Source organism: Myripristis murdjan, chromosome 23, assembly GCF_902150065.1.
Source record: "Myripristis murdjan chromosome 23, fMyrMur1.1, whole genome shotgun sequence".
Lineage (NCBI taxonomy): Eukaryota > Metazoa > Chordata > Actinopteri > Holocentriformes > Holocentridae > Myripristis > Myripristis murdjan.
Window position 1 is genome coordinate 9,204,803 of NC_044002.1, and position 17,337 is coordinate 9,222,139.

The 17,337-nt window shown below is 40.6% G+C and overlaps 3 protein-coding genes across 4 annotated transcripts; all 3 read right to left on the reverse strand.

Moving 5' to 3' along the window:
• Window positions 1–544: 544 nt before the first annotated feature.
• On the reverse strand, window positions 545–4,143 carry LOC115355116 (alpha-(1,3)-fucosyltransferase 9-like). Of its 2 annotated transcripts, none has more exons than XM_030045783.1 (2): window positions 4,000–4,143; window positions 545–2,145 (listed from the first exon to the last, which is right to left on the reverse strand). In XM_030045783.1, the coding sequence occupies exon 2, from the start codon at window positions 2,135–2,137 to the stop codon at window positions 983–985; it is 1,155 nt and encodes a 384-aa protein (XP_029901643.1). In that variant the 5' UTR covers window positions 2,138–2,145; window positions 4,000–4,143; the 3' UTR covers window positions 545–982. The 2 variants fall into 2 exon arrangements, with proteins under 2 accessions (XP_029901643.1, XP_029901644.1); XM_030045784.1 differs by lacking the exon at window positions 4,000–4,143 and adding an exon at window positions 3,419–3,642.
• Window positions 4,144–8,915: 4,772 nt separating this feature from the next.
• Window positions 8,916–12,288, reverse strand: LOC115355118 (alpha-(1,3)-fucosyltransferase 9-like). Its single transcript, XM_030045786.1, has 2 exons — window positions 12,008–12,288; window positions 8,916–10,795 (listed from the first exon to the last, which is right to left on the reverse strand). Exon 2 carries the CDS (start codon window positions 10,785–10,787, stop codon window positions 9,648–9,650), a length of 1,140 nt encoding a protein of 379 aa, XP_029901646.1. The 5' UTR covers window positions 10,788–10,795; window positions 12,008–12,288; the 3' UTR covers window positions 8,916–9,647.
• A 307-nt stretch (window positions 12,289–12,595) lies between these two features.
• LOC115355565 (uncharacterized) lies at window positions 12,596–16,986 on the reverse strand. Its single transcript, XM_030046424.1, has 2 exons — window positions 15,645–16,986; window positions 12,596–12,779 (listed from the first exon to the last, which is right to left on the reverse strand). The coding sequence occupies exons 1-2, from the start codon at window positions 16,961–16,963 to the stop codon at window positions 12,596–12,598; spliced, it is 1,503 nt and encodes a 500-aa protein (XP_029902284.1). The 5' UTR covers window positions 16,964–16,986.
• Between the last annotated feature and the right edge of the window lie 351 nt (window positions 16,987–17,337).

The following is a 17,337-nucleotide window of genomic DNA, read 5'->3' on the forward strand; positions in this document are numbered from 1 at the left end:
TGTTTCATAACCAGTTAAAAATTGCTTGTAGATTCTTTAAACAATAATTGTAAGGACAGTGCACTTCCGCAAGAAATTATTATTTTTGATAAAAATATAAAATCTATTAATCTATACTCAGTACCCCATAATGACAAAGTGAAAACAGAATTGTAGAATCTTTTATAAATTTCTTAAAAATAAAAAACTGAAATATCACATTGACATAAGTATTCAGACCCTTTACTCAGTACTTAGTTGAAGCACCTTTGGCAGCAATTACAGTCTCGAGTCTTTTTGGGTATGATGCAACAAGATTTGCACACCTGGATTGGAGGATTTTCTGCCATTCTTTGCAAATCCTCTCAAGCTCGGTCAGGTTGGATGGGGACTGTTGGACAGCCATTTTCAGGTCTCTCCAGAGATGTTGGATAGGGCTCAAGTCAGGGCTTTGGCTGGGCCGCTCTAGGACATTCACAGAGCTGTCCCTAAGCCACTCCTGTGTTGTCTTGGCTGTGTGCTTAGGGTCATTGTCATGTTGGAGAGTGAACCTTCGGCCCAGTCTGAGGTCCTGAGCGCTGTGGAACAGGTTTTCATTGAGGATATCTCTGTACTTTGCTCCATTCAGCATGATGCTACCACCACCATGCTGCACTGTTGGGATGGTGTTGGGCAGGTGATGAGCGGTGCCTGGTTTCCTCCAGACATAATGTTTGGAATTGAGGCCAAACAATTCAATCGTGATTTCATCAGACCTTCATCAGGCCTTCAGCTGCTTTTTTGCAAACTCAAGTGGGCTTTCATGTGTTTTGCACTGAGGAGAGTTCAACAAAATTATACAAAATTTTATTGTGTGATCAACAATGTTGGCATGTCATTCATTTAATCCAGCAATTGAAAGGAAACAAAGAAGAATATAGTCTGTAACAAATCACTCCAGAAACTCTGTCCAAACTTTTGTTTCCAAAATCGTGTTTGCTGATGTGTTTTGTATAACAGGAAGTTAACCCCAGTACCATTTGTTGAGATCATGAAAAACTTGGTAACCTCTGTGTTTTTGTAAGTAATCACATGATCTGCAGGCATGTTCACGACCAAACAGTGATGATATGACCTTAAAATGTTCTCTCCAGCTGAAGTATCTGCTGTACTCAGCAGGATGCTGGTCGAGGTACAGCAGCCTCTCTGCCAGCTCCTTTGGACTGGCAAAGTCATCCACATGGATGAAAGAATCTCCTGGGACATAATTCTCATAATTTTGTCTTGTAGGGCCCAGGACTACTGGCACAGTTCCCAAATTCAGGGGATTGTACAACTTCTCTGTGATGTAGTCTGTGTGGATAGAGTTTTCAAAGGCTAAGTAGAACTTGCAACTAGATATTATTTTTGGAAAATCTTGGTTATTTACACGTCGACCAAAGGCATTCCCATAAACGTCTATGTTGATGTGATTTTTCAGCTCATTGTAGAACTGAACTCTCTTAAAATTGGGGTTCCAGTTGCTCACAATCCAGCAGATCAGTTTGTCCTTGGCTGGCAGTTTGAAACTCTCATCCCTGTCTGTCACTGGAACCAAGTACCCATAAGGCACTGGGATATCTGAATCACGGTGATAATTGCATGTCAAGTTGAACAAGTGATTGAGCCCAGGTATTCGACCTGAGTTTGCAGGCGACTCTGCGTTTGACCACACCCATTTCTGAAACCAGGGCCGTGGCTCCTTTGGCATGTTGCCCAGATCTCCATGGATGTCCCTGTGATGGAAGAGCACACCATGGGCCTTTCTGTACAGACTCTTGTCATCTGTCAAGTGACATCCTGTGATACCGAACACTCTGCAGCTCAGATCAAACTTGAAGCCAAACGGCCACATCCAGATCAAAATGATGGTGTCAGGCTCTGCATCCCCTTCTGCAGCCTGGATCTTCTGCACCTGACTGATGTTCTGCTCTGAGGAACAATTTGGTTGTTGTGGACACACAACTATGGGATGGGAATGATTGTCTCCCTCCTTTTGAGAGAACATGTGGATGTTAAAAGTGGGGATGCTGATGTCAGGTTTGTAGTACACGATGAAGACACCCAGAAAACACAACACCATGAGGGTGGCGAAGACACAGTGACGCAGCCAGACCCACTGGAGGACTGAAGAGGACATGGCTAATCCTAGGAGAGAGAACAGAGATTGACTGACTCCAAACAGAAGATGTGATTTGATGATCATGCTGTCTGATTCACACTGTGTAATACTGCCTGCTGCAGAGAATACTCAGAGAAGCAGGGGCAGATCTGCTGTGCTGGCATGGGATGACACCTTCCACCCTAAAAACAGGTTTTGCCACCCGAGTTTGGGCAATCTAATTTAAAAAATACAAAGTGTTGTTTCTGGTTGGAAATTTACAAGACTGAGACTCCAGTGTCCACAAATGAATGCAACCTGATATGCAAAGCTGCAGGTACAACGCCCCTCCCCTCCACAGTGGTTACCTCTGACAATAGAATCTACCCGTCCTCCTCAAACACTCTGTCAGCATGCATTTTTCACAGCGACTTCATTTCAAAGACAAATACTGTTCTCTTGACTGCGCTACATTTCTGCGTTGTTACTTGTTACTAGTAAGTGCAGCTTTAAACATAGCTGTTGATTTTTTTTCTAAAATGCAAGTGGCCACACACTCTAAGCAAGCAAGACATGCACTTTCAAAGTAAAATGCATCTGTGCTCTTTTGTTTTTGAAGCACAAATAACCAAACCGGGGGTGGGGGGTTTGTCTTTATTTAGTACATAAGTAAAGACAAACACTAGGATCTGACAAAGGAACACAATGAACACGAGCAGGAACAGGTGGCAAGGGGAGTAACAGGGAGCTGGCAGGCCAGGGAAACCCAGCCAGCAGGACAAAGCTGCAGGTACAACACCACTCCCCTCCACTGTGGTAAACTCTGACAGTAGAATCTACCCGTCCGCCTCAAGCACTCTGTCAGCATGCATTTTTCACAGTGACTTCACTGGTGATAGAAAGGTAACCATTTATATAACAAAGGCATAAGAAGATATTTACTTGTCAACTGTGAAGAAACTAGAACAGTCAGAATTGTGTAAGGCTGTGCCACATGGTAAGAGAACCCAAATGTAGGAGTAGGGGCAAGCTAGTGGTGCAAGCAAGGGCTAAAGATGACTTTAACCTTAATGATCCAATAGAGTGAAGCTAGGATGTTATCATATGGAACTAGACGACCTAAGGAATTGATTGATGTCATGTATGACATGCTAAATTGTTGGCAAGTGGATTAAAGTTTTGACGAGGGAAAAACTAGCATTGCATGACATGCCACCTTATGCTAATCCCATGCAATTTGGGCCACAAACCATGCAGCTGTTTGCATGCAGTGCTAATGTGTTATTTTTGTCTGTTTTAAAATGGTGTAATTCTGCTTACCTAAATAGTCTTGGAGTTGACTGGAAAAGGGGGAAGTCTTGTGGGTTCAGTGAGCCCAGTTTTATTCATGTGAGATGATGATAGCACCCATTGTAATCATTTCACTGTAGTGAGAAACTTAACGTCACTGTATAAAATGACCCACTGGGAGCTCTATGATTATCACAGCCTCATGAAACTTTACAACCACAAACTAAAGATCTACAGCGTTCAGTGAATATGGGAATGGCTATCATATGCTCCTGTCATAATGTACTAACCCTTGTACACTCTAAAATATAAATCAGCAAAACACAATTTTTATTACAGATTTATGACTACTGTTGGTCTTTTATTTTCCCCTTAACATATCAAATAATCTATCTATCTATCTATCTATCTATCTATGTACATGTATCAGAAAATTTTAATGAAATTTTCAGACCATAACAAAATTTGGGAAGTAAAAGTATCAATAAATAATAAAATAAGCAAACAAAAAAACCCAATTCATTTTCACATTAGTCATAACAAATAACAATCAGCTGATTCATGAAGACATTACCGATAGTACAAAGTGAAATCTTGAGTAAAACTCTCACCTTGTTGTAGAAAAAGTGCTTCACAGGATTTTATCAGGTAATTCAGATAATTTCAGGAAAAAGCAAAAGTGACAACCAGCCAGACTTTTCTCTTCTTGTAGGCAAATTTTCTCCCATATAGTATGTCTCAGAGTTCTTCATTTGTCAGCTGGTTGGTAGCTGGTTGGTGCTGGCTGGTGCTTTTTGTGGCAGCTGAACTTGCATATGTGAGATGAGGTCAATGCCCTGACCAGATATACCTGTCTGTCTTGTGTTTCTGAGGAAGTGAACGGGTGTTTCTGTGCAGCGACACACCTTTTCCAGAATACAGAACAGATCAGCCCATATTCAAATATATTCTCAACGTCTGCACAGTAGTTCAGCAATTAAAGTCATTAGACATTTTAGGGGAAAGTATCTAACATGACAGACATGCAGATCAAAACCATTGAAAATGACTGAAAGAGTGGCCAAAACTGCTGAGCAACAGTAAAAATATAGAGGACTTTCTCGCCGCACAGTCACACTTTATGCTACATCTCAACAAAAGAGGTCATGATCACAATACATGTAAAAACACAGCTGCAAGCAGCAAACGGGATTGAAGCGGTAAGAAATTTGATCATGATTGAATGGCTTGGTTGATTTGCGCCAAATGTTGCAGCATCGTCAGAATAACAAGACAAGTTGATGTTCAAGGTCGGTGATTTGTTCCCCCTGTGACACTTTTGCAGGATGTACCAATAGTCTGGCTGCAGCTTTGGAGCCAGTGTTGCATTTTTTCTTCAGCATTGAATTCCAAAACTACACTTTACTCTCTTAAGATGTAGTCATGGGTACAAAAATGTATCTACAATATAAAACTATGACCTAAATGGCTGGATTTCCATGGCCTTAAGTGATAAATATATAACAAGTAAGATAAAACTATCATATGCATTCATCTTTGATTAATTTTATAGGCCTATGCGGTATAGGAGGTGTTTCTATATCTCATAGGTAGTGTTGCAAAGGGGTGGAGACTTTCCAGTAAATTTCCCAGAAAGATTCTGAAAATTCCCGTGGGAATTTTTGCTCTGGAATGTTGGAAATTTTCAGAAGATTTTTGCTGTCACATTATTTTCCAATTTTTCAGAAAATTCCTGGGAAAATTCGGCTCAGGAATTTTGGGAATTTTCATTTTTTTCTTGTCATCAATTTGAATGAGGTTTTTAAAAAGTTTCCATGGAAATTTAAGCTTTTAAGAAATTAAGAAATTAAGAAATTTCGTTTTTGTTGTTGTTAACTTAAGGTGAATGGGGCAATAATAAACAATAATCAATAAAATGAATGTCAACATCAATATCACCATTTTGGAAATGGAAACCCTAATGTCCTGAACTCAGGACTCACCTCTAACCCAAAGGCCACAATGCCAGCATACTGTAAAATCATCATCCCCCTACCCAAGTGTGTGAAATAAAACTTAAATATAAAGAGTCAACTTTGTATTTTGGTGGAAAAAAATATGTTGCATGATTCAATGCAAATTCAACTGTGCACCATGATTCACATATGCAAATAATTTCAAGCACATTTGATCATCATCAATAGGTAGCCTATACTCCACTAGGTTACAGCACTTCCACTGAGACAGACGATCATCACATCAGCATCACGATTCAATTTCCTGCATTTCTATGCTTTTTAATGGGTAGTTTGAACCACTTCATATGCACACCTTAACAATAGTACTGCACACAGTCCTATGCCTGAATTAATAGCCTACATCTCTTACTAACACTGTATAGCCTAACTGCTTGTCGTTGCATTAATATACTACAACAGAACAGACATAGGATAATTATAAAGAGAAAACTCATTGCACACGGGTGATACCATTAATATCTTAATGTAGGATATTTATATAAAACGCCCCAATGGATCAGGTTAATTTCATTTGAACAACAGATTTCCCGAGCATATATATAGGCTATGCAAACTTCAATCCACATGATAAAAATTAATCCACGGACCACCAAAGTAACGTTTGACTGTTTAATTAAATCAACTTAAAATTACTCTGGTACGTTTGGAGGGGGTGTGCTCTAGTATGGTATTGGTGCTCATGCATAAGCACATGCATGGTCACGCACGCAGTGCGCGAACATGGATATGACGTAAATCATGTCCTCCTGCTCCCACAAAATTGTTTAATGCATGCAGCGCGATTAACTGCGAATCGTGGCATTGCACAATCAATAATCAACTGATAATAATAATCAGCCAGATCTGGCAGACCTGACCGGATGGCCACGCCCACCGTGCGGTGCTGGCCGGCACCGAGCAGGCACCGCTCCCCCAAAATTTCACAATGTTTCCAGCCAGGGGAGCTCATGTCACCACCAGGGGAGCTGTGCACTCCTTTGCTCCCCCTTATTTTGCACACTGGTTATGCCAATATTCACAACAGTTTGACTGAGCTAGGGAAAATTCCCCAAAATTTCCAGGAAATTCATTTTAATGTAACATGTTTGCATGCATATCTGCTTATAACAAACCAAAATGTTTATTATGTATATATGTATATGATCGGGTGAATGCAGTGAATAGAAATTCCTGAAAATTCCCCCAAAATTCCCGTTTATTCCCGTTAATTTCTGAAAATTCCCATGGAAATTTTCCAACTTTGAAAATTCCAGGAATTTTGCAACACTACTCATAGGTAATTTAAAGTGATATATACATTTATATTTCTTAAACTTTCATGTACAAGATGTTTTAATACAGAGGAACTAATGACTTGACAAAAACTGTAACATGAAGCTATGTTTTGGGAAATTTAGGAAATGTACCCCACCATATCAGAGGAATTATTATGTTAGACTTTGTTTTTTTGTGATTTATATTTTTTATTGAGTTTTCCAAGGACAAGCATACAGAAATATATAAACACATTCACAACTAATATGAGAAGACAAAAAATAAAACAGATACCACAAAGGAAGGGAAGAAAAATAACTACAATACAGTTAAAAGGAATAAAAAAGGTATAAAAAAGTATATAGGCTATGGATTAAAGGGGGAGGCTGTGTTAGCTATGGAAACAAGTGCTTGTATATTTCTATGAATAAGGAGGAGCTAAATCTAATATCTATCTTTAAGGGCTGTCAAGGTATTGAATACATTTTTCCCATTTTAGGTAATATTTTTCTATCCTTCCCAAAAGAGAGAAGGATATCTTTTCATATGCGGCTACCTTAGTGAGCAGGTTATGCCAGTCAGTGATAGAGGGTGTGTAAGCTGACTTCCATTGTTGGACAAGCAGTCTCCTGCCCAGCATGATGGCAGTCTGGGCCCATTCAGTATACACAGAGGGAATTGCATCTTTCAGAATGGATGGGTCTTCGAGCAGAAATAAATGATTACAAAAGGGAACATCCTGCCTAACAATTCTTTGGATATGGTCATGAACTGATGTCCAGAAGTCTTTTACTTTAGGGCAGTGCCACAGGACATGAGTTAGCGTACCCTCACCCGAACACTTTCAGCACCCGGGGTCGTTTTTAAGCTTAGCCCTATATAATTTAGATGGTGTGCAATACGACCTATTAATAAGATTGAACTGAATTAACCTAGTTCGAAAATCTCGTGACAAGAATTCAAAATTACGCAAAATATTAACCCATTCCTTTTCTGTAAATGCAATTCCTAAATCTGTTTCCCATAAAATTTTCAAAGATGTGATATATTTCTGTAACAGCATGGAGTAATATAGTGAAACTTTATGACCCCTACCATATCTTGACATAATAAAAGATGGAATCTCTGCACTTAATGGGGCAAAGGGGGGCTTTAAAGTTGGATTTCAACAAACTCTGAATTTGTAAATACTGCCAGTATTGTTGTTTATGTAATTTGAATTCGGCCTGTAAGTCATTAAAGGATTTGAGGTCTTGTCCTATGTATAGGTCGCTAAGCACTACAATTCCTTTCTGCACCCATGTTTTCCAATAGAAGGAGGATTTACCAATGCCTGGGCTTGGGCGTGATAGGCCTTATCACGCCCAAGCCTACGCATTGGTAAAATGCTCAGTAGTACCGTTCAAGTGCTCTAGTGGAAATTTACTATATGAGAACACAGACTGCATCATACACCCAACAGTCTCCTTATACACACCTCCACATTATCATTTCAACGGACATCTACACACACATTCATGTCTACGTCATGTGGGTAGAATAGATACACTCAGTATCCAACTGATTAAGTTCATTTTGTCTTCTACTGCGATATGCAAGGTTTTTCTTCTATTCAGGCAAAAGAAAGGTGAGCTGTTCGTACCTGCTTGACAGTTTCGACTGTGGCTCCAGTCTTCCTCAGAAGCGTCATCCGACGTATTGCTGACGTGTCATTTATCAGCTGATTGGGTGTATGCCCCCTCGTCCCGGACGATGGTGCCGCTTGCCCGCTTCAGCAAGCGACACCAAGCGGCCTGCTGAAGGGCACCATCAACCGGGACGAGGGGGCATACACCCTCTCGCACACCTGGGATTCCGTGCTCTAAAGACCACCTAAGGAGAGGGGGCGTGGTCGGCTACTATATAGTAACCTTTTATTAACTGTTTAAATATCTATTCTGGCATTTATTCCTTATATTCCTTATTAGCGCATATCAAATCAGATCATGTGTGATATGCATGTGTAAACAGAATAATTCAAAGAACTTGTGTTTAACTTTTTTTTTCTTGTCTTTGTGTGTGTAATCAACTTGTGAATTTTTATAGTGATATCTGAAAGTAAATTTTTGAACCCCTTTCACCTGTGTGTTAAAAATGGTGTTTCTTGGTATTATATGGTCATATATAGGTGATTTTCTAAACTTTCCACCAATGGGATTCCTTGGAACTTTTCCCCCTCACTCAGGACAAACTGAGGATACAAAATCAGTTGAGTTTGCTTCTCTTGCAACTTGTCCTAGGGTGACCCCAATTTTGGCCTAAAATTACTGGACTCTAAACAATTAAGAATGTTTAGGAACCAGTAGCAGCTCAAGTATATGACTTAGTCCTGTACTTGAGCTGCTGTCTCACCTGCATGTTGTACTGCATACAGTATGGAGGTGATTCAAAAGAGGGGCACTCCCAAACTGCCCTTCCGCAACCAACAGAGCGGTTTCATTGCCTCACATTCCAGGGCCAGATGATAGCTATGGTTGATTTGCCTAAATGAATAACAGGATATTCATACAAGGCAAAAGAAAGAACTGTTCATCCAGGAAGAACACTCATCCAGGAAGCACAAGTCTAGAATCTAGTAATTGTGAAAGTAATGGCATGAAACTTCCTCCAGGCAAAGGAGCAATTCCTAAACTAATATAATCTAACCTGAGAGCAAAGGAGGTCGAACTAAAGCACATTATGATAAAGGCAAAACAGCATGGGTAGCAACCATGAAAGAGACAAAAATACACATTACAGACATAATCTTGAAAAACTTACCAAGTGATGTAAGAAAATAATACTAAAAAGGAAAATACCATTGAGCACATGAATGATTTGAACAGGAGGTTGTTCCATCAATCACAACGAATAACAACAGACAATGGCTGTACAAGAAGTAAGCAATCTGGCATTAGGATGAAACGGCACTTCTACCTTTCCTGTTTCCTGTTTTATAGCCCAGGAAGTTAACCCCAGTACCATTTGTTGAGATCATGAAAAACTTGGTAACCTCTGTGTTTTTGTAAGTAATCACATGATCTGCAAGCATGTTCACGACCAAACTGTGCTTGAATGACCTTAAAATGTTCTCTCCAGTTGAAGTATCTGCTGTACTCAGCAGGATGCTGGTCGAGGTACAGCAGCCTCTCTGCCAGCTCCTTTAGACTGGCAAAGTCATCTACATGGATGAAAGAATCTCCTGGGATATAATTCTCATAATTTTGTCTTGTAGGGCCCAGGACTACTGGCACAGTTCCCAAATTCAGGGGATTGTACAACTTCTCTGTGATGTAGTCTGTGTGGATAGAGTTTTCAAAGGCTAAGTAGAACTTACAACTAGATATTATTTTTGGAAAATCTTGGTTATTTACACTTCGACCAAAGGCATTCCCATAAACGTCTATGTTGATGTGGTTTTTCAGCTCATTGTAGAACTGAACTCTCTTAAAATTTGGGTTCCAGTTGCTCACAATCCAGCAGACCAGTTTGTCCTTGGCTGGCAGTTTGAAACTCTGATCCCTGTCTGTCACTGGAGCCAAGTACCCAGAAGGCACTGGGATATCTGAATCCCGGCGATAATTGCATGTCAGATTGAACAAGTGATCGAGCCCAGGTATTTGACCTGAGTTTGCAGGCGACTCTGCGTTTGACCACACCCATTTCTGAAACCAGGGCCGTGGCTCCTTTGGCATGTTGCCCAGATCTCCATGGATGTCCCTGTGATGGAAGAGGACACCATGGGCCTTTCTGTACAGACTCTTGTCATCTGTCAAGTGACATCCTGTGATACCGAACACTCTGCAGCTCAGATCAAACTTGAAGCCAAACGGCCACATCCAGATCAAAATGATGGTGTCAGGCTCTGCATCCCCTTCTGCAGCCTGGATCTTTTGCACCTGATTGATGTTCTGCTCTGAGGAACAATTTGGTTGTTGTGGACACACAACTATGGGATGGGAATGATTGTCTCCCTCCTTTTGAGAGAACATGTGGATGTTGATGTCAGGTTTGTAGTACATGATGAAGACACCCAGAACACACAACACCGTGAGGGTGGCGAAGACACAGTGACGCAGCCAGACCCACTGGAGGACTGAAGAGGACATGGCTAATCCTAGGAGAGAGAACAGAGATTGACTGACTCCAAACAGAAGATAATTAAATGATCATGCTGTCTGATTCACACTGTGTAATACTGCCTGCTGCACAGAATATACAGAGAAGCAGGGGCAAATCTGCTGTGCTGGCATGGGATGACACCTCCCACCCTAAAAACAGGTTTTGCCACCCCAGTTTGGGCAATCTAATTTAAAAAATACAAAGTGTTGTTTCTGGCTGGAAATTTACAAGACTGAAACTCCAGTGTCCACAAGTGAATGCAACCTGATATGACAAAGCTGCAGGTACAACCCTCCTCCCCTCCACCAACTGTGGTAAACTCTGACAATTGAATCTACCCGTCCTCCTCAAGCACTCTGTCAGCATGCATTTTTCACAGCGACTTCACTGGCAGAGGTGAAGAGTAATGAAGTACATTACTTGATTACTGTAGGTAAGCCTGTTTTCTAGTATCTGTACTTTACTTGAGTATTTTTTGGGAACATATTACTTTTACTCCACTACATTTCAAAGACAAATACTATTCTCTTGACTGCGCTACATTTCTGCGTCATTACTTGATAGTAGTAAGTGTAGCTTTAAACACAGCTGTTGATTTTTTTTTTTCTAAAATGCAATTGGCCACACACTCAAGCAAGCAAGGCATACACTTTCAAAGTAAAATGCATCTGTGCTCTTTTGTTTTTAAAGCACAAATAACCAAACCGGGGGTGGGGCGTTTGCCTTTACTTAGTACATAAGTAAAGACAAACACTAGGATCTGACAAAGGAACACAATGAACATGAGCAGGAACACGTGGCAAGGGGAATAACAGGGAGCTGACAGGCCAGGGAAACCCAGCCAGCAGGACAAACAGAGTGGGTTCATATTTTTTTTACTTCCTTCAGTTTTAGTTTCTTAATAATTATTCACATTTATGTGAATAATTATAATAATTATAATTATAATTTGTCACATTTTTCAGGAAAAAACTGTCTGTACAAAGAGTCAGAGGCAAGTCATGGCTACATTTAAACCACAAAGAAAATGAAATTTAGTAGCAAATAAGTTTGTTTAAAATGGTAAATATCAGTAGTTGGACTATTCAATTGTTTAAATGAGCAAAACAAAGAATACAGTGTCACATTAGTCATAACAAATAACAATCAACTGATTCATGAAGACATTACTGATAGTACAAAGTGAAATCTTGAGTAAAACTCTCACCTTGTTGTAGAAAAAGTGCTTCACAGGATTTTATCAGGTAATTTAGATAATTTCAGGAAAAAGTGACAACCAGCCAGACTTTTCTCTTCTTGTAGGCAAATTTTCCCCCATATAGTATGTCTCAGAGTTCTTCATTTGTCAGCTGGTTGGTAGCTGGTTGGTGCTGGCTGGTGCTTTTTGTGGCAGCTGAACTTGTATATGTGAGATGAGGTCAATGCCCTGACCAGATATACCTGTCTGTCTTGTGTTTCTGAGGAAGTGAATAGGTGTTTCTGTGCAGCGACATGCCTTTTCCGGCATACGGAACAGATCAGCCCATATTCAAATATATTCTCAACGTCTGCACAGTAGTTCAGCGATTAAAGTCATTAATAATAATAATAATAATAATAATAAATTTTATTTATAACGCACTTTACATTTAACAAAAAACCTCAAAGTGCTACAAGAGAGAACACAGCCAACAAACAAATAGAGCAAAGAGTATTAAAAACAGTTGTCAAACAAGAAACATTTATAGATTAAAAGATTTTTTGAAAAGGTAAGTTTTAAGTCCCCTTTTAAAAGACTCAATAGTCTGTGGGGCCCTCAGATGTTCTGGGAGGGTGTTCCACAGTCGAGGAGCCGAGGAACACAAAGCTCGGTCCCCGAGTGTGCAGCTCTTAGTCCTTGGGGGGAGAAGTCTGTGGGTGTTGGTAGAGCGGAGTGAGCGTGTTGAGGACTGGGGGGTGAGGAGTTCTTTAAGGTACTGGGGGGCGTTGCCATGGATGCACTGGAATGTGAGGAGGGAAATTTTGTATTTAATCCGAGCAGAGATGGGTAGCCAGTGTAATGAGTGGAGGAGGGGTGTGATGTGCTCATATTTACGCACTCTCAGCAGGATTCTAGCGGCACTGTTTTGCACGTGTTGTAGTTTCTGTATGCTCTTGCTGGGAATCCCACTGAGAAGTGCATTGCAGTAATCTAGTCTGGAGGAGACAAAGGCATGGACTAGCTTCTCCGCGTCTCTTAGGCAAGGCAAGGCAAGGCAAGTTTATTTATATAGCACAATTTAACACAAGGTAATTCAAAGTGCTTTATAGAAACATTAAAAGCAACAAGACACAAATTAAAACAATAAAAACAGTCAATAAAAAGGGAAATAAAAATTTAGAATGATAGCAATAATAAAATACAGTAACATAAAATATAAAATAACATAAAATAACAACAGGCTCAGTACACTGCCTGAGCTAGACGGCCAAGGGCCCAGGGCGTGACAGGCCTTATCACCCCTGCGGCTCCTTGCCACCAAAAGGCAATGGGCCAAGGGTCCAGGCCGTGATAGCCTATATCACGCCCGCGACTCCTTGCCACCAGACGAGACAAAATTTGAGTTTAAATTCAAAACCAGCTCTGTCAGAGATTTCAGCTAGTATCTCTTGTCCCTGGCTCTGAACCATCAGGAATTTGGTTGATCGGGTCTGTTTTTTTTTTTTTTTTTTTTTTTTTTGTAAGGGACGTCGCCCTTAATAATACATCACACTATTTGCTCTTGAGTCCTTCACTCAGAGTCTTACAGTCCCGCCGGACACAGGTTCCACACTCTGGTCTTATTCAGATCGTGATGAACTCTAAAGATCCATCACAGGACGTCTCCCTTCTAGATCTGAATTCACAGCCTGCTCCCCAGTGTCGAGTCACAGCAGTAGCTGACTCAGACTTCCCGGTCACCCCCCGCAGGGATGCCGACAGGCCAACCTCTTAATTCCTTAGACTCTGAAACCTCTCCTATTAGAGATTTCAGCCCAGACTCAGTCCTCAGCCCTGGAATCTCTGACATTTGCTGCTGATTTAACAATAAACCCAAATAAAACAGTCAGGATAAGAAACAAAGTAAGAAAAATAAAAGGCATAAAAAAACAGTGCGTAGTTTAAAAGTACGGGCAGTACAATAGGTAGTCCTTGGAGTGCGGAGGAGGCATAAATCAACAGTGTGTAGTTAAAAAGTACAGGCAATACAACAGGCAAGTATTTAATCTAACAGAACGCTTCAGTGAACAGTAGTGTTTTTAGCCCTGATTTAAAGGAGCTGACAGACTGAGCAGACCTCAGATCTACAGGAATTTTGTTCCATAGGTGAGGAGCATAGTAACTGAATGCTGCCTCACCTTGCTTGGTTCTTGTTCTTGGAACACACAACAAACCAGTTCCAGATGACCTAAGGGGTCTAGATGCATCGTAGGGAACCAGTAGATCAAGCATATATTTTGGTCCGAGACCATTCAGGGCTTTGTAGACCAGCAGTAAGATTTTAAAATCTATCCTTTGACTCACAGGAAGCCAGTGTAGCGATTTAATGACTGGTGTAATATGGCCCAGTTTCCTGGTGTTTGTAAGGACTCTGGCGGCAGCGTTCTGAATCAGCTGCAGCTGTCTGATTGATTTTTTGTTAAGGCCTGTAAATATGCCATTGCAATAGTCCAACCTACTAAAAATGAATGCATGAATAAGTTTTTCCATGTCTTGTTTAGACAGAAACCCCTTAATTCTAGCAATGTTTTTCAGGTGGTAATAGGCAGATTTAGTGATAAACTTTAAATGGCTGTTGAGGTTCAGGTCTGAGTCAATAATAACACCAAGATTTCTGGCTTGATTCGTAGCTGTCAGTGACATAGAGCCAAGGTGAGTGCTGATCTTTGCCCTTTCATTTTTTGGGCCAAAAATTAATACTTCTGTCTTTTCTGGATTTAGCTGGAGAAAATTCTGGCACATCCAGTCATTGATTTGATGAATACAGTTACTCAATGAGAGTAAGGGACTGTAGTCATGTGATGACACTGAGATATAGAGTTGTGTGTCATCGGCATATGTATGATAGGAGATGTTGTGATGTTCCATAATCTGGGCTAGGGGTAGCATATAGATGTTGAATAGAAGTGGTCCAAGAATGGACCCTTGAGGAACCCCACATGTGATTGTGGTTCGCTCAGATTTATGGTTACCAACTGACACAAAAAAGTCCCTATCTCGTAAGTAAGATTTGAACCATTGTTGCACAGTGCCGGTGAGTCCCACCCACTTTTCCAATCTGCTAAGTAGAATATTATGATCAACTGTATCAAATGCAGCACTGAGATCTAGTAATACCAGGACAGAGGATTTGCATGCATCAGTATTCTGATGAATATCATTTAAGACTTTGATAAGTACAGTCTCAGTGCTGTGGTGTGGCCGAAATCCAGATTGAAATCTGTTAAAAAGATTGTTTTGCATCATAAAAGTATGGATTTGCTGGAAGACAACCCTTTCAATGATTTTCCCCAAAAATGGCAGATTTGATATTGGCCTATAGTTACTAATTGTTGTGGCATCCAGATTTGATTTTTTTAGAAGAGGTTTTATTACTGCAGTTTTCAAGGCCTGGGGAAACTGGCCTGCTTTAAGAGAAGTATTTATTATCTGCAGTACATCCGGAGCTATGCAGTTAAAAATGGTTTTAAAAAAGTTTGAAGGCAGAATATCAAGGCAGCATGTTGTGGGCTTTAATTTTGAAACCGTTTCTGTTAGAGTTGTGTAATCAAGGAGGCTAAAATGTCCTAGATTAACCGGAGGACAGGAAGGCACAAGTGTTATCATTCCTGAGCTGGAACTGCACACTGCCTGTTTTATCTGCAATATTTTGTTTGTGAAGAAGGCTGCAAAGTCATTACATGACTTGTTGGACAGAAGTTCAGGAGGGAGTGATGCTGTGGGGTTGGTCAGTCTGTCCACAACAGAAAAAAGTGTGCGGGCATTATTACTGTTTCTATTGATAATCTCTGAGAAATATGATTGCCTTGCATTCTTCAGTTCCTGGTTATAGTTGCGAAGACTCTCTTTATAAATGTCGTAATGTACCTGGAGTTTGTTTTTTCGCCACCTGCGTTCAGCTTGTCGACATAATCTTTTGTGTTCTTTAACCAGTGTGGCGTTTCTCCAGGGTGCCTTTTTTCTTCCTGACAGAACTTTGGTCTTAATTGGGGCAATGGAATCAATAACAGTCATAATGTTGGAGCTAAAACTGTTTACAAGGTCATCAACTAGAGCTGAGGGCAGGGTTGGTGATGGTGTAAAACCCTGGGTGAATAATGCACAGGTGTTATCATTTATGTAACGCTTTCTGATCACCTCTGCTTCACTTTTCATATTATTAGCAGAGGTGGTCATTTTGAACGAAACACAGTAATGGTCAGATAAAGCGACATCGTTCACCACAATCTCATAGATATTAAGACCTTTGGAAATAATTAGATCTAATATGTGCCCTCTGTTATGTGTTGATTCTGTGACATGCTGAGAAAGCCCAAAGTTATCCAGGATATTTAACAGTTCCTTAGCACACCCATCTGTAAGGTTATCAACATGAATGTTAAAATCTCCCACTAAAAGAACACAGTCAAAATCCATGCACACAATAGACAGCAATTTTGCAAACTCATCAGAAAACCTTGCATTATATTTGGGCGGTCTGTAGATGGTCACTAAAATTGCTCGACAGGGGGATTTTAACTGAGTGGCAACATATTCAAAGGAGTCAAACTGACCATAAAACATTTGCCTACACTGGAAGCTGTCCTTGAACAGAGTGGCAACTCCGCCTCCTCTCTTGTGTATTCTCGCTTCACTAAAGAAACTAAAATTTGGAGGGGCTGTCTCAATCAAAACTGCGGCACTATTTTCCTGACCTAGCCACGTTTCAGTTAGAAACATAAAATCAAGTTTGTGCTTGTTAATAAAATCATTGACTATGAAGGATTTACCAGCCAGAGACCTGATATTTAGAAGTGCTAATTGTGAAATGTTATCTGGCCTATGTTTAGAGACAGACTGTGACTGACATGAGATACATATCAGATTTGATGGGTTGGCCGTCCTTGATTTCCTGCAAGTGTTTTTATTTTTGCCATGCCGCCGGCTGTGTGAAATTGCCGGCATAAGGGGGAAAGCGGCATGGTGACTGTCCTATCTCTTCTTTTCTTGACATTCTGGCTGGAACAAAGAATCTCTGCAGGCTTCTTGTAATGTGGAGGACAGAGTCGCAGGCCGTGACGTCATCATTATGGGAGGCGGTTGTTGTTGTGGGCGCAGTAACTGTCTCTCTGGCTGCTCCCTGTGTGCTGACCTTCCTGCTTATCAGTGCATATATGTTCTGATAAGACGACTCGATGGTGTGGCGTATGTTGGACCCAAGATGTCTGGAGCCAAGGTTGTTTGGATGAATCCCGTCTGGCATGAAGCGGCTTTTTATGTTCCAAAAAATATTAAAATTGTCAATAAATCCAACCTGTTGCTCGAGACAGGCTGATGAC

Excerpts from the sequence above, each read along its gene's own strand:
- LOC115355116 (XM_030045783.1), bottom strand. The coding sequence starts at position 2,137 with ATGTCCTCTTCAGTCCTCCAGTGGGTCTGGCTGCGTCACTGTGTCTTC.
- LOC115355118 (XM_030045786.1), bottom strand. The coding sequence starts at position 10,787 with ATGTCCTCTTCAGTCCTCCAGTGGGTCTGGCTGCGTCACTGTGTCTTC.
- LOC115355565 (XM_030046424.1), bottom strand. The coding sequence starts at position 16,963 with ATGCCGGCAATTTCACACAGCCGGCGGCATGGCAAAAATAAAAACACT. Across the intron at positions 12,780-15,644 it reads TTGCAGATAAAACAGGCAGT|TGCATCCATGGCAACGCCCC; the intron begins GTGCAGTTCCAG and ends CTCACATTCCAG.